The sequence below is a fragment of the Zygosaccharomyces rouxii genome (genome assembly GCF_000026365.1).
Source record: "Zygosaccharomyces rouxii strain CBS732 chromosome A complete sequence".
NCBI classification, from domain to species: domain Eukaryota; kingdom Fungi; phylum Ascomycota; class Saccharomycetes; order Saccharomycetales; family Saccharomycetaceae; genus Zygosaccharomyces; species Zygosaccharomyces rouxii.
In genome coordinates, this window is record NC_012990.1 from 382,577 (window position 1) to 397,014 (window position 14,438).

At 37.5% G+C, this 14,438-nt stretch overlaps 9 protein-coding genes and 1 non-coding gene across 10 annotated transcripts; 3 read left to right on the forward strand and 7 right to left on the reverse strand.

Moving 5' to 3' along the window:
- Window positions 1-162: 162 nt before the first annotated feature.
- MAF1 (RNA polymerase III-inhibiting protein MAF1) lies at window positions 163-987 on the reverse strand (the record flags this gene model as incomplete). The annotated part of the gene is made up of 1 exon (XM_002494531.1): window positions 163-987. The coding sequence occupies one exon, from the start codon at window positions 985-987 to the stop codon at window positions 163-165; it is 825 nt and encodes a 274-aa protein (XP_002494576.1).
- Window positions 988-1,844: 857 nt separating this feature from the next.
- Window positions 1,845-4,079, reverse strand: DSF2 (Dsf2p; the record flags this gene model as incomplete). Its single annotated transcript, XM_002494532.1, has 1 exon — window positions 1,845-4,079. One exon carries the CDS (start codon window positions 4,077-4,079, stop codon window positions 1,845-1,847), a length of 2,235 nt encoding a protein of 744 aa, XP_002494577.1.
- Window positions 4,080-4,761: 682 nt separating this feature from the next.
- On the reverse strand, window positions 4,762-7,800 carry SOK1 (Sok1p; the record flags this gene model as incomplete). Its single annotated transcript, XM_002494533.1, has 1 exon — window positions 4,762-7,800. One exon carries the CDS (start codon window positions 7,798-7,800, stop codon window positions 4,762-4,764), a length of 3,039 nt encoding a protein of 1,012 aa, XP_002494578.1.
- A 1,552-nt stretch (window positions 7,801-9,352) lies between these two features.
- HHF1 (histone H4) lies at window positions 9,353-9,664 on the reverse strand (the record flags this gene model as incomplete). The annotated part of the gene is made up of 1 exon (XM_002494534.1): window positions 9,353-9,664. One exon carries the CDS (start codon window positions 9,662-9,664, stop codon window positions 9,353-9,355), a length of 312 nt encoding a protein of 103 aa, XP_002494579.1.
- A 517-nt stretch (window positions 9,665-10,181) lies between these two features.
- Window positions 10,182-10,592, forward strand: HHT1 (histone H3; the record flags this gene model as incomplete). Its single annotated transcript, XM_002494535.1, has 1 exon — window positions 10,182-10,592. One exon carries the CDS (start codon window positions 10,182-10,184, stop codon window positions 10,590-10,592), a length of 411 nt encoding a protein of 136 aa, XP_002494580.1.
- A 111-nt stretch (window positions 10,593-10,703) lies between these two features.
- Window positions 10,704-11,354, forward strand: TRP1 (phosphoribosylanthranilate isomerase TRP1; the record flags this gene model as incomplete). Its single annotated transcript, XM_002494536.1, has 1 exon — window positions 10,704-11,354. One exon carries the CDS (start codon window positions 10,704-10,706, stop codon window positions 11,352-11,354), a length of 651 nt encoding a protein of 216 aa, XP_002494581.1.
- A 54-nt stretch (window positions 11,355-11,408) lies between these two features.
- On the reverse strand, window positions 11,409-12,272 carry IPP1 (inorganic diphosphatase IPP1; the record flags this gene model as incomplete). The annotated part of the gene is made up of 1 exon (XM_002494537.1): window positions 11,409-12,272. One exon carries the CDS (start codon window positions 12,270-12,272, stop codon window positions 11,409-11,411), a length of 864 nt encoding a protein of 287 aa, XP_002494582.1.
- A 357-nt stretch (window positions 12,273-12,629) lies between these two features.
- ZYRO0A04884r lies at window positions 12,630-12,702 on the forward strand. The gene has a single exon. It is a non-coding gene; the product is annotated as a tRNA-Thr (tRNA).
- A 329-nt stretch (window positions 12,703-13,031) lies between these two features.
- Window positions 13,032-13,514, reverse strand: APC11 (anaphase promoting complex subunit 11; the record flags this gene model as incomplete). The annotated part of the gene is made up of 1 exon (XM_002494538.1): window positions 13,032-13,514. The coding sequence occupies one exon, from the start codon at window positions 13,512-13,514 to the stop codon at window positions 13,032-13,034; it is 483 nt and encodes a 160-aa protein (XP_002494583.1).
- A 166-nt stretch (window positions 13,515-13,680) lies between these two features.
- ZYRO0A04928g (glutaredoxin) lies at window positions 13,681-14,436 on the reverse strand (the record flags this gene model as incomplete). Its single annotated transcript, XM_002494539.1, has 1 exon — window positions 13,681-14,436. One exon carries the CDS (start codon window positions 14,434-14,436, stop codon window positions 13,681-13,683), a length of 756 nt encoding a protein of 251 aa, XP_002494584.1.
- Between the last annotated feature and the right edge of the window lie 2 nt (window positions 14,437-14,438).

Below are 14,438 nucleotides of genomic sequence, written 5' to 3' on the forward strand. Positions count from 1 at the left end.
AGCAATTCATCGCCTTCTTTCATGTATCTCGCATACTTATCAGAAACAAAACAAGAATTAGGATAAGATTATAATAACACACAAGACAACCAAAAAAAAAAAAAAAAAAAAAAAAAAAAAAAAAAGGAAAAAAATAATAATCACAATGTCAATTTCATTTCGTTAGCTTGTAACCTCCACAGCATCATCTGCATCATCTTCGATTGCATTCTCATCATAAACCAAATCGTATTCACCTTCATAGTCCGCCGCTTCATCGTCAATCACTGTTCTCCTCTTCTGATTTAACTTTTCCCTCTCTTCATCTTCATTGACATTCCCTTCTGTTGGAGATTCTAGTCTAGATGAGATTAGGTATAAGTAAGCCACTCTTTTCCTCTTTTTATTGAAAAGGAAAAATACAAGGCTCCAAAGGTATCCTGGTTCATCATCTAAAAATGATCTAGGCGGACTGTACTGATATATTACGCAATCTGGCATATCCAAATGAGAATTTATTATCTCCCACATCCATTCTTCAGGGTTTTTCCCCAAGGAATAAAGGGAATTTTCAAATTTTGATATCATCGATTTCAATGAAATCTTCAAAAAATCTGTTGGTTCCAAAGATGAGAAATCATGATCTGGAAAAGAAGCATTTAAAATTGCAATCAAATAGGCAAAAGTTCTTCTGCTAGCAGTTTCATTAATTGGACCAAAAGGTCCAATATTTATACTATTGGCTGGATCATTAACTGCTGAAGATCTCCTTCTGTTGATTGCTGATTTACTTGGTTGTAGGCCTGTACTACTACTCGTTCTTCTGTTTGCATAAAATGAACGAGGATTAGAATTAGAATTAGAATCCCCTGGCGAAGGGGAACTCATATAACGGGATTCAGAATTGGAAACCAATTCTTTTAAATTTTGATCGTTCAATTTATTGGTCTTAACACCACTATTAGGTGAAAAACTTGCAGATGGTGATCCATTTTCATTAACAGACATACGTCTTTTTTGCTCCCAAAATGAATCTTTTGTCCAAGAATTTGAAATTGAATTTGAATTGGGATGTTGAATTTGATTTATTTCACCAGAAATCGGTGATAACGAGCCACTTGATTCTAAACTTGCATGTTGCCGCAAAGCTGCGTTGTACCCTTCATTCTCTTGTAGAAGAGTTCCTAAATGATCATCAATTCTTTTATAAAGTTTCTTATCAGACGCAACTGGTTTAGTGGTAAAAATATCACAACCACCAGTTATCCTACAATCACTAGTTTCAAAATTAAGGGTTTGGTTAACCCTTTCAACGTCTAACTCGTCGATAAACTAATGATAATTATAAGTGTTAGTAATGGGAAGGGAAACAGAAACAAACACATTATTAAAGAACAATACCTCAACATACCTTCATTTTCAATGACCAGTGACCTGTTTATTATGAAAATATGATATGACTCAACTGTCTAAACAAAAACTATAAAAGCTTGTGGTTCTTTATATTGACCGATTGGTGAATTAATTGTAGTCAATTGCGATTAGACATGATTAGGGTCCACGTTGCTCCCTGTAAACGCGAATAAGGCCTTTGTTAAAAAAAAAAAGACGCGTCCGGGTGACATAAACGAAAATATTTATTGTTATCATTATTATTATTATTATTATTATCATCATTATTAGTGTAAATATTATAATAGTACAATCTTTGAATAAAAGGTAATGATGGGCTAGGAGTGACTACCTCCAAGTTAAAGTAGTATTAAGACATTGAAGAACCCATGATAAAAGAAAAAAAGTATAATAATGAAATATATCAAAACAAAATTGGTTTAATTGTAGTAATGTCTCTCGTTCTCTTCTATTCAATAATTTTTTGCCATTTGGATATATTTATCCTTGTAGATCCATTCTGCTCCAATTAGATGAGCACCCCTTTTCTCTGCAATTCTAAACCATGCAGCTGCTCTTGCCAAATCCTTCCGCCTTACGCTAGATTTCTTTGACCAAATGGTACCACTCAAACACATGGCATCTAAATGACCCATTGATGCCACTTTTTCTAAAAATTTTAAACCTTTAATTTCGTCCTCATGATCCATCCCATAACCTTTTAGATAAGAGATAGCACATTCGTAAATGGCAGGTGCTGATGGCTCAGGAGCAATTTCTGGAATAGATTGATTACGTTCTAATTCAAACGGATTTATTTCAACTTCAAATACATCGTGTAATTCAGATTTTAAGCCTGTAGCTGTAAACAAGTAGTGGAAAGATTCTTCTTGGTCTGGAATCACACCATATCCATGTCTCAAAGCCATACCATAAAGGAAACATGCTTCTGCGTTTCCGTCATTACAAGCATCATGAAGTTTTCTTGCAGATTCACCTAAATTGGCAATGTTAGTTCTCTTACTATGAAGCGAAGGTGATGAATGAATTGCCGATCCTGCAGCATCATGAATTCGATCTTCATTATTATTATTGTTAGTGCTATTGTTATTGTTATTATCACTAGTTAAGGGGGTGTCAAAACGAGATACTCGACCGGCGTTATGTCTACTGTCCAATGATAATTTTCTATTTCTTAAACCTGGTGTGAATGGCTGTGTGTTAGCATTGGTAATCGTTGGGATTGAACTTGATTTATTAATAGCATGATGATCTGATAAAGATCTGTAATGTTGGGTATCTCTAGTCTGCATCCGTGAACCTTGTTTTGCTGAGGAGGATGATGAGGACAGTGATGATGGTATGTCTTCAAGTGGTTCTGTAGTATTAGTTGGGAAAGCAAATTTACGAAACAACGGAGATTTGTTTGCATTATTAAGAAAGGGTGTACCCTTTGGTGGAGAATTAGCAGCCGATGTACCAACACTTGTGGTAGCGGAAGTATTTGCTGAATTCATTGCCGACATCTCAGCTAAATCATCTGTACTTCTTTTAGAATTCAAAGAGTCTTTTCTTCCTGAAGCCTTTTGTGATCTAAACAAATTCTTTAAGTGGAATGAAGTTTTCTTCTTACTATGACTACGTCCATTTCCATCCTTCGTTGGGGTATTCTTAGTTGGAGTGTCCCTCGTTAGAGTAGCTTTCGTTGGAGTTTCTTTATTGGAGTTTTGTAGACTATCACCGCCATCTGATTTATAACTGGTCGCAGTATTAAAAATGTGTAACGGACTTGCGGTAGTAGAATCTTTACCACTACTAACTTTTGTTGTAGCTGATGAATTATTACGCTTCACACTTGATCCATCTATGGAACCTTCACTCTCATCTGATAGAGATTGTTGAGATCTAAATAGCAAAGAATTTTGACCAAATTCTGTTGATGAACTGTTATTACTGTTATTTTCATACAACTTTGCCTTTTTAGAGGATGGTGACTTTGACAAAAGCTTTGAAGTATCCATACGATATTTTTCGAAATTAACCGTTTTACGACTCGTACTTCTACTTACAGGTGCAGTTTCAGTAGCCGTTGTATTCGATCTTTGAATTGGGGCAACACCGACATTAAATGCACCATAAATCTCGGCTCTAACTGTTTTCTTCCGAGGGTTTGTACCTAATGATGGTTTCTTAGGTCTTGGTGAAGGTTGATTATCATGAGTATCATTGTCTTCATCTTCGGAATCAACTTCTTCCACAAAATAGGAATATCTTGATTTTGTTGGTAGATGTTGTTCTGCACCTGTACATAAACCTTTATCGCCTTGTCCCAATGGATCTGCTACTGAAACTGTAAGAACTCTTCTCGGCGTAACAAAAGACCTGTTCTTCAAAGATGGGAATCCTGATGCAGGTAAACATAACAAAGGACTTTGTTCCCTTTCTTTCTCTCTTTCTCTTTGCCTTTCTGCGTCTGCCTCTTCATCCTTTTCCCTTTGAAGTACTCTGTTTCTCTCCTTCTCCTCGGCTTCATTTTTTTCTCTTTCTTCCTTCAATGCCAACTGTAACAACCTCTCATCTTCTGCACTTAATTCTAACTTGTCCAACAGTCTTTCTGCAGTTTGTACACTTTGAAATGAAACCACGCTTGAGTGTCTTCCACTTTCGTACTGATAAAGTGACAGAATTTCTAATGGATCCGTATCCATGACTACTAAACCTAGCAACTGGTATTAACAGAAAAAAACAACGATGTTTGCTTCTTTCTTACCTTCCACTTTGATGGCCTGCCAGTACAGCGAAAGGATTTATTTTTTTTTTTTTATTGATGAAATGTAAGAAAGAGACAGATAGATAGATAGATAGAGGCTATCTATTGCAATAGTATTGGTAGGATACGCAGTACCAGACTATATTTGTTGATTTTTCGATCTCCTGGAAGACAAGATCTTAAGTAATAGTAAATGGCGTTTATACACTATTACTTTTTATACGAAGATCTGAAGCCGTATTCTTTGAAGAATGCAAACGCGTCAATGCATCACTACCGGCTTTTCTACGTGCCGCACCATAGTGGAAACATGTCCCCTTCGAGGAATTCGCGTAGCGCCAATGCATAGAGAATTTCGCACCCGAAGCTGCTTTCCATAGTAGAACACAGAGATATTGCACAAGGATTATAGTATTGAGAGTAATAAGAAAGAGATAACTCCAGAGAACTTGTTATATTGTACATATACTTATAGATCTCAGCATGTGTTAACCCTGTAATATAAAATAGGGCGGTCATTAGTCGTAGCAGTAGTCGTATTCCAACAGAAATAAAGTAAAAGGAAGTAAAAACAAAAAAAAAAAATTCGATTGCAAAATATACTTTAAAAACTTGACTCTCTAAAAAACCCTTGACCCCAATTGATCGCTTATAGCGTCCATGTAGTGAGCGCCAAATACAGACCAGTGGAAATTAACCACAGCGTATAGATGACGCAAAACGCTATCGAATTCTTCCATATCTAAACCCTGTAGAGTTGTTGTTGTTGCTGTACCGAATGTAGATGCTGTGGTATTATGAGAATTTGATGATGTAGTAGATGCATTGGTATTATTGTTGGTGTCATTAGTATTTGATGATGATGATGATGATGATGCAGCAGATGTGTTTTCTCCAGTTGGTACAAGTAGGCCATTAGATGTGGCTGCAGATGTAGTGGCTGCTGCTGTAGCTGAGGTGTTAGTAATTGTAGAATCCTTGTTGAGAGTACTGCATAGATAGACGAAATCTTGTCTAACACGACCGTCAACTGTACAGTCAGATTTGGAAAATATTAACTCTTCCAGTGAACGGAATACACGATCTTCTAAAACGCCATAAACTTCACTTAAAGGCTGGGTCTGTTTCGATAACCAAGATTTGGCAAAATTAACTTTAGCTTGCGCTAATGCTGGTGTACTGGAAGGTGGTGTGCCAGTGGTATTGGAAGACGAACTAATACCGACTCCGGTTTGTACTCTGCGAGATAGATACTCGTCTCTGAGGTCTGTAATCGTCTTACACAAATGAATGGCAATTGCCATTGTGTTTTTAGTCCATCTACAATTACCATGTTCGTCTGTGATAATGCTAACGATTTCTCCCTTTAATTTCTTTTGAGTACCACTCGAGTCGATATAATTCTTGGCACCTTTATCCAACGAAGTATCGTTGGCAACTAGTTGTTTGAATAAAAGTCTGCAGATTAAAAGACAAACAATTTGTCGTATATCTGCTCTTAATAGAATGAGTCTGGCATGATCAAATGATAATGATGTTGGATATTCTCTCACCATCTTACGACACGATAATAGACTAATGATACTCCGAATGCATAATTTGTAAACGTCCCTTGGTACTGCACGATCTCTTTGTATGGTACCTTGGTTGACACTTTCGTTAAATTTTCTATTGAACCAAAGTAATGATGATTTAAGATCAACACGATCTGAATTCATTAAGGATTGGAAATACTGTTTTTCAAATTCGACAGAATTGGATAATAGGGCAGGCCTTAGAATGCGTATTTGGTGGTTGGCAATATCTAATTTCATTGCCTCCAAAATTTGAAATACAAGCCTTAAACCTTCAATTAATTTGGATAACGATGATTCTTGTTCAGCTTCTTTGAATTTGGCGCTCATTCTATCGACCCACGCGTCTCTCATTGGTGCACAATGATGTTTAAACAATTGAGCCAACCATTCTGAAAGATTTGTCATTATTAATGATCCTCTTAGCAATTCTTGAACGTTCAACTCCGTATCTAATACGTTGTGTATCACGTGTGCTTCGCGTTGAGGTACTATGGTCAATAAAACTTCTCTTAAAGTGTCAAAAAGGGGCACTAATCTAGTATGATCATATTGGAAAACTTGAGGTTTCTGAGAATAAACATACACTTCGTTTTCCACATCTCTCCAGTACCTATCAGATAACTGTTTCTTTTTAAGACCTCTTTCACCATCTAAATTTGGTCTAAATTGTAGCAGAGGATCAAAAATAATATCATGTCTCAATTGTGGATTTTTCACAATTTCTTGTAAATCGATTTCTTTAAGGCATTGTAAATTGATTGGAGGTAACGGTAAAGGTCCTGGATGGTCTCTAACGGCGCTTATCCTCTCATGTAAAGTCAATTCGTCATATTTCGTCACTAAAGGTTGTTGTGCTTGGTGGCATAACAAAATCGCATCTCTTAGGGCATTAGTTGACATAGAATGGTTTTTACTTTGATGATGAGAACGATGCAATGATGGAGTTGTCGATGATTTTCCAACGTTTGAACCTACATTACCCTCATTCGTGACTGAGCCTGTAGTTACACCAGAACTTGCGGTAGAAGTTGCTGCCGCTCCTGCTGCTGCGGGCTGCTTTGGATCATTACCAAAACTGGTAGCACCTGTATCATTACCACTTGAGGCACCATTCACACACCTACTACTTTCACGAGATGAAGCTCCTGAGCTATTACCGCTATCTGTGGAACTTGCAGTTGAAGCGGTGGCACCGCTACCGTTGGAAAATGCAGCTTGAACAAAGCAATAGGGAGAATGCTGATGACGGCGGTGATGATGATGATGATGAGGTTTCCCAGATCTTTTCTTTCTAACTGAACCTACAGCCGACTGCTGGTTATTATGATGACGATAATGGTAATGGTTGTGGTTCTGACAGTATGACGCCGTTAATCTTTTTAAAGAGGAATGGCAAATAGCTGGTACTGAATGAGATCTGAATTTGTTATCACTTTTACCAAATAGTCTTCTAACTCCCAAATCTTCCTTGGCTAAAAATGGATCCTTTCTTAAAAATTGTCCCGTTCTATGATCAAACTGTTTAAACAATCCATTACCCATACTATCTTCGTTTTCCTCTTCATTTACTCCTTCGGCTCTACCATCATCCCCATCATTTTCGCTGTTACTTTGAACTTCTTTTCCTTCTTCTCCAACATCTTCTTGCTCTTCTTCGTCGTTGACATCAATGTCGACACCGCCTTCATCTATTCCACCATCATCCTCATTAGGGAAGTGGTTGCCAATCGATGAGACTAGTTCTGTATATTTTCTTACCAATAATGATCCTGTGGGCTGGAAACTAGCTTGTGTCGTTGTATCACCTGGTCCATGTTCCTGAGAACAGGTGGAAAGTCTCTTACGATCTTCTGTATTGTTTGATGAGGTATTCCCTCCCTCTTCATTAGTATTCATATTCATTCCGTGTTGATCCTTTGGTGAACTTGTTGTTTTAGCTATATCTGTCTGTTGAGGTATCGTTGCTGTTGTTGTTCTAGTAGTAGTACCAGTAGTAGACAAACTTCTATTTCTCGTGCTTGTTGTCTGTGGTTCTGACGATGCTGTAGCTATCGTAGATCTATGTGGCCTTGCTTGTTCCATATAACTATAAGCCACTTGGATATTCTTATTAATATAATCTTCTTCTCTATCTATCAGTCGCTTGCTTTGTTGCTTTCGTTCTTTCTCTCTCTTTTCCTTTCTCTCTTGTTCCCCCTTCAAATGTGAATGAAACTACACTGTACACTCCTTGTCAAGTCTTACAAATTGATGAGAATTGTAAAGATGATCTCTCAGTGGCGGTAGGAACCCACTATACTTGGATAACAATGATAAGTAATAGCAGAAAGAAACAATATTAGATGCTAAACTGGCTGTTTCTCTTCTTTTTGTCTTTCTTCCTCTCTTTATTTCCTTCTAAGTATGAAAAACAACCTTGATGAGTAAAGTAGGAAGCAAGGGAGGAAAGTGCGAAAAGAACTTTATTGATTTGATTCACACTTTCACACAGTCCAAATCAAGCGCAATTCTTGCAAAATGAATGACAAAAAATAGAAGAGTAAATTCCAATCAGTTTCAAGAATTCGAAGCCGATGCTAGCGACGTTTATGTTTCTAACGCTTCTAATGCTGCAACGGTATGTTGAAAAAAAGAAAAAGTTTTCTTTTTCTTTGCTCGCTTTATCCACTTGCTAAAACTAGCACAGAAATCGCGATAAAATAGTAAAATGTTAATAGCACTTAAGGCGGAACTGGATATGCAGGAAAGTAGAAGCAATGACATATGTATAGTAAATGAGTACAAGACAAAAGATGTCACAATTACAGTTGCATAATTACACAGGGTTCCAGCAGCTCGCGGGGTTGCAGCTGTAGTTGTAGTGTCGGTCGCAGCTAAGCAAAAAAAAGACATAACATTCGGAAATAGAGGGACCGCAGCAAGAAGAAACGGGAGATGGTCGGAATTAACAGAGAAAGAAGGACCCTTATTGCTGTAGAGGTTCTTCAAGAAAAGAGGTTCTATAAAAGATAGCCTCAAATGTGACATGCACGTTGAAAGTGATTGTCATGTCCCTGGGATCGAATTAGTTTACAATAGTTTAGCATAGTATAGGTTGATCGCAGGTCAGGCAAGAACGAGAAAATGACCATAAATACTTGCGTACTATATTAACCCTGTTGTAAACATTTCAGTCTCACTTGACTCTTCTGAAAGCTTATAGTTGTCCCTGTGGCTGGTTCTTCGAATCAGAAAAAGAAACGATGAAACCGGAAAGAAGAATATTTGCGGGGCATAGCCAACAAGAGTGCGTAGTGGATCTGGATCCTTGATTGTTCTGTACGAAAAAACTCCGAGCTTTAGAATGCGGTCACACGCTAAGAAAGAATATAGTGCACATTCTTGGAAGCGACCCTTTTCACTGTTACCCGGAATACATGACGTCAGACAGAATTAATTGAAAGTCAGATGACTTTTGTGGCACTGTGCATCTCGACCACATTTTCTCTTTCCTTTTTTTTCTAATACTTTATTTCTTGTTTTCGTAGACCCAAAATTCATTACTACTACATAATAATACTATAATATAATATACAACCTGCGCTTTAAAAGAAATTAAACCGATAATAATATAACAAAAGTGGCAGCGTTTTTCTTAACCACCGAAACCATAAAGGGTTCTACCTTGTCTCTTTAGAGCGTAGACAACATCCAAAGAAGTAACGGTCTTTCTCTTGGCGTGTTCAGTGTAAGTAACAGCATCCCTGATAACGGATTCTAAGAACGTCTTTAGGACGGCTCTCACTTCTTCGTAGATCAAACCAGAGATACGCTTAACACCACCTCTTCTTGCTAATCTTCTAATAGCAGGCTTAGTGATACCTTGAATGTTATCTCTAAGAATCTTTCTGTGACGCTTAGCACCACCTTTTCCTAGACCTTTACCACCTTTTCCTCTACCGGACATTTTGTTTTGTTTTGTTTTGTTCTTGTTTGTTTCTGATGGGATAAGAGACAAGTATCAAAGCGAAAATTTCTTTCTAGTAAATGGTACCAATTGGTCTCTTTTATATCATTTTCCCCCTGTTGAATACCCATACTATCTCAATCCATGTGGTACCGTGGTTTCGCGCCCGATAGAAGAGTGTGAAACTCTGAGAACGGGTCTTCTATAGTGAAGTGCGAAAATCGGGTTACGAATTGGGAAGCGGTTTTCGCAGTACCCGGCCCGTGCTCAGAATTTCTCATCTCGCCCGTAATAAACCATGATACAAGTTTCGCACAAGGTACACCGCGTAACTCAGATGGGGTGAAACAGGAATTGCGGTGGCGTTGTAACAAGGGGGGCAACCAAAGAAGCGGTGTAATGTGCACTGGGTCGTAAAAAAAATTTTCCTATATAAACGGGGCTTTTAAAACATATTAGCTCCTCTTCTCTTACATTTACTACAAAGACAACATCAACACATACAAAATAAATCAAGATGGCAAGAACCAAGCAAACAGCCAGAAAGTCTACTGGTGGTAAGGCCCCAAGAAAGCAACTTGCCTCTAAGGCAGCAAGAAAGTCAGCACCATCCACCGGTGGTGTTAAGAAGCCTCACAGATATAAGCCAGGTACCGTTGCCTTGAGAGAAATTAGAAGATTTCAGAAATCTACTGAACTTTTGATCAGAAAGTTACCATTTCAAAGATTGGTTAGAGAAATTGCTCAAGATTTCAAGACCGATTTGAGATTCCAATCTTCTGCTATTGGTGCTTTGCAAGAATCTGTCGAAGCATACCTAGTGTCTCTATTTGAAGATACCAACTTGGCTGCTATTCACGCCAAGCGTGTCACTATTCAAAAGAAGGACATCAAGTTGGCTAGAAGACTAAGAGGTGAAAGATCTTGAATACGTTTTCTTTTGAGTTTTTTCTCTTTGTGTACTATATTTGATTACGTTATATTACTATATATATATGTGTTTGTTTTAATGGTTATGGATTAAGCGTTATGTGATAAAATGTTAGTTAATGTTAAGAAGACAAAAGCAATGAGCAAAATGGTTGTTAAGATTTGTGGACTGCAGAGTGTTGAAGCTGCTCAAGTAGCTATCGATAATGGTGCTGATTTATTAGGTGTCATATGTGTACCTAACAGAAAGAGAACAGTTGATGCTGAAGTTGCTAAATCTATTTCTAATCTTTGCCGTAGTAAGAATGTCAAATTAGTCGGTGTATTTAGAAACCAATCAAAGGAAGACGTTGCAAAGATTGCTCAAGATTACAATTTGAACGTTGTTCAGCTACACGGTGATGAAGACTGGAAAGAATATGATTCGTTTATTCCATTACCGATTATTAAAAGATTAGTTTTCCCTCGAGACGTCGAAATTTTATCACAGTTACAAAATACAGATTGTCAACCACTATTTGATTCTGAAGCCGGTGGTACTGGTGAGAAATTAGATTGGCAATCTATTGGCAAATGGTATTCTGATGCTAACTTGTCTAATGGTTACATACTGGCAGGCGGATTGAACCCTGATAATGTTAGAGATGCATTAAAAATCCCAGGCGTCATTGGTGTCGATGTCAGCGGTGGTGTTGAGAGTGATGGTATGAAGGATAATGAAAAGATTAAAACGTTTCTATTTAACGCTCATTCATTGTAAATATAGTAGTAATTAATTGATTGATTGATTAATTAATTAATTAATTAATTATATTTAAGCGGAACCAGAGATGAAGAACCACTTGTCAATAGACTTGTCAACTGGAGCATCTTCTTGTGGAGAAGCTGCTGGAACTTCAGAAGCAGCGGTAGCTGAGTAAGTTGGGGAATCGGTAACAGTAGTGTTAGTCAATGCAATACCCTTGTTGTCGGAAACCTTACCGTGAATCAATTGTTTCCAAGATTCGTGGGTTTCTCTAACGATGTCAAGAGCGTATTTCTTGTTTTTAGCTTCACCAGAGAATGCAAATTGGTTTTCTGGCTTACCATCTGGAATTTTGTAAATTCTGAACCATTCGTTAGTAGCTCTCAATAGACCTGGGAAGTATTTTTCGACGTCTTCAACATCGTTCAACTTTGGAGCCAATGGATCGTTAACATCGATAGCAATAACCTTCCAGTCAGTTTCACCTTCATCCAAAAGAGCCATGATACCAAGAACTTTAACTTGTTTAACTTGACCAGTGTAACCAATGGTTTCACCAATTTCCAAAACATCAACTGGGTCGTTGTCACCAACAGCCTTAGTTTCTGGGTGGACGACATTTGGATCTTCCCAAGTTTGTGGGAAGGCACCGTAGTTGTGAATGTAACCGTGGTGTGGGAAACAGTTTCTAACGTATCTCAATTTACCCTTCTTGGTGTCTTGAATAATTGGGTTCAATGGTTCTTCCTTGGTGATTTCCAACTTACCGTTAGTCCAACGTGGAATTTCCACAACCATGTTAAAGATTTGTTTCTCTTCATCGGCGTAAAGTGGGATGTCGTGGAATGGAGAAACGGGCTTACCGTTCTTTTCCAAAAAGACTTTGTAGTCAAGAGTGTTCTTGGCACCGACTTGTCTTGGGGTGTAACTCATTTTATGTGCTTTGAGTGTATATGTTTGTTTCGACGGACGGTAGTTCAGGAAACTTGTTCAATTGAATTGATCGATCAATTCGTTCCTTATATATGTTTGTCTTTTTTTTTTTCAAGATTGGACGAACATAAGGTTTCGCTAGAAATTAAAGCAGGCAAATTTTCAAGAAATCTAAGGTCAAGATTGATTAAGCATACTTTTGGCCCAATTACATTCCATTTGAGTGTTGAATCTGATCCTCTTATTATGGATCTTCTCTTGGAATCGTTTAAAAATTGGACCACGTGTAGTTTTATGTGGCGCTGACTTTTCCATAGTGAAGTAGTCATTAAATCAAAAAGGTTTTCACGAGTATTAGCTTCTATGGCCAAGTTGGTAAGGCGCCACACTAGTAATGTGGAGATCATCAGTTCGAATCTGGTTGGAAGCATTTTTTGTATTAAACTTATTTTTTTAGAAAGTTGACACTACTACAAACTATACTGCATGAATTTCAGTTTCCAGTACTAATTGCGTGTTTTCACTTGTTCATAACTCTACTTTGGAGCTTTACCCTTTTTGTTTTATTATGGAATTGCATTGTTTGTTAACAAAACGTGAAGTTAGTGTAGTACATAGAGAAAGATATGTACCAGGAACACCGTAATATATTCCATTTGGTAAATATACATGAACAAATATATATAACCCCATACTCATTATCCCAAAATTAAATCTCTAATGCTACAATATATAATTACGTATATGCTCGTATTCCCGTTACCTTACTACTAAACCTTGATCCATAATAACGTCTCCCTGATCGTCAACTTCAGCTTGATCTTGTTGAGCCATTGCTCTTTCAATTGCTTCTTCATCATCTTCGTCAGCAAATTCACCTGCAGTATTAGTTCTCTTCCTCAACTGTAGCTCTTTAAATTTTTCCAATTGCGAATCGTTAATAGCTAATCCTCTCTTCAATTGGAATAGCTGCCTACACATAGGACATAGTCCTTTTGATGTTGTAGTGTCCAACCACCTGTAGATACAGTGAACGTGGAAATTATGGTTACATTCACCAACAACTAATGAGCATTCATCTCCCGGATACTTACAACTAGGACAAGTTGCATTATAACTTGCCCTGCAAATCCCACAAACATCATCGTCATCATCAGCTTCCAAGGATCCATCCTTGTTGTCCTTTGGGATATGCCACGTCCATGCAAAGACACTGTGTACTTCTTCAATGTCAACTTTCATCGATTTTGTGTAGTTTCTTATTTAGTGCAGCTTAGTGTAGTGTACTCCAGCGTTAACGTCACTTTACAAACATGTACATAGCATATATGTTGAACAAGTTGAATGAATAATAATAGTGAAAAAAAAAAAAAAAAGCCATTACAAAAAAGGGTTACTAAAAACGATATTAGTTGTTCGAAGGTCTGTCGAGTTGCAAGACGGTAAAAGTACCCTGACTCCAATCTTTGAAAGACGACAATAGTTTACCTTCATTATGAAGTGATCTAAATTCATCATTACCACCTCTTGATTTACCATTGATTATTACATTTGGAACAGTTGATCTACCAGTCTTTTGTTCCACATACTTCTGTAGTTCTGCTCCGTTATGATGCCTGTCCAGTTCAATGACGAAATATGATGGTGTGAACGAATATTCCTTGTCTAATAATTCCTTTAGTTTTTTCGAGTAAGGACAAGTAGACTTGCTGAAAACAATTATTGGAGAAAAGTCTAAAATCATTGCATATTCCTTTACTGGGTCGAATTCGGTTTGTTGTGCATGTTCACTTGCTGAGCCACCTTTACCAACAACACCACCACCACTAATTGATCCACTACTGCCTGTCTCCAAATCATCGGTTTTTCCAATACCAACCTCTTGTTTAATCTTACCAATTTCTGCATCCACCACAGAGTCACCTTCAGGTTGCTTTTCCTTAGCCTTTTGCTTTTCAGTAACTACCTCCTCCTTGGACTCCTTATTGATACTCGTGCCAGCTGAAGTCAGAGTTTGATCTTCATTAGAATTAGCATTTGCTAGTGATGACGATTCTCCTATTGAAACAGAGTTGGCATTTTGTACAACGAAAAATACTAATAATAATAGAAGAGAAGTAATGCTTAAAACTCTTAAATTACGTTTATTCAGTGTAACCCCCATGA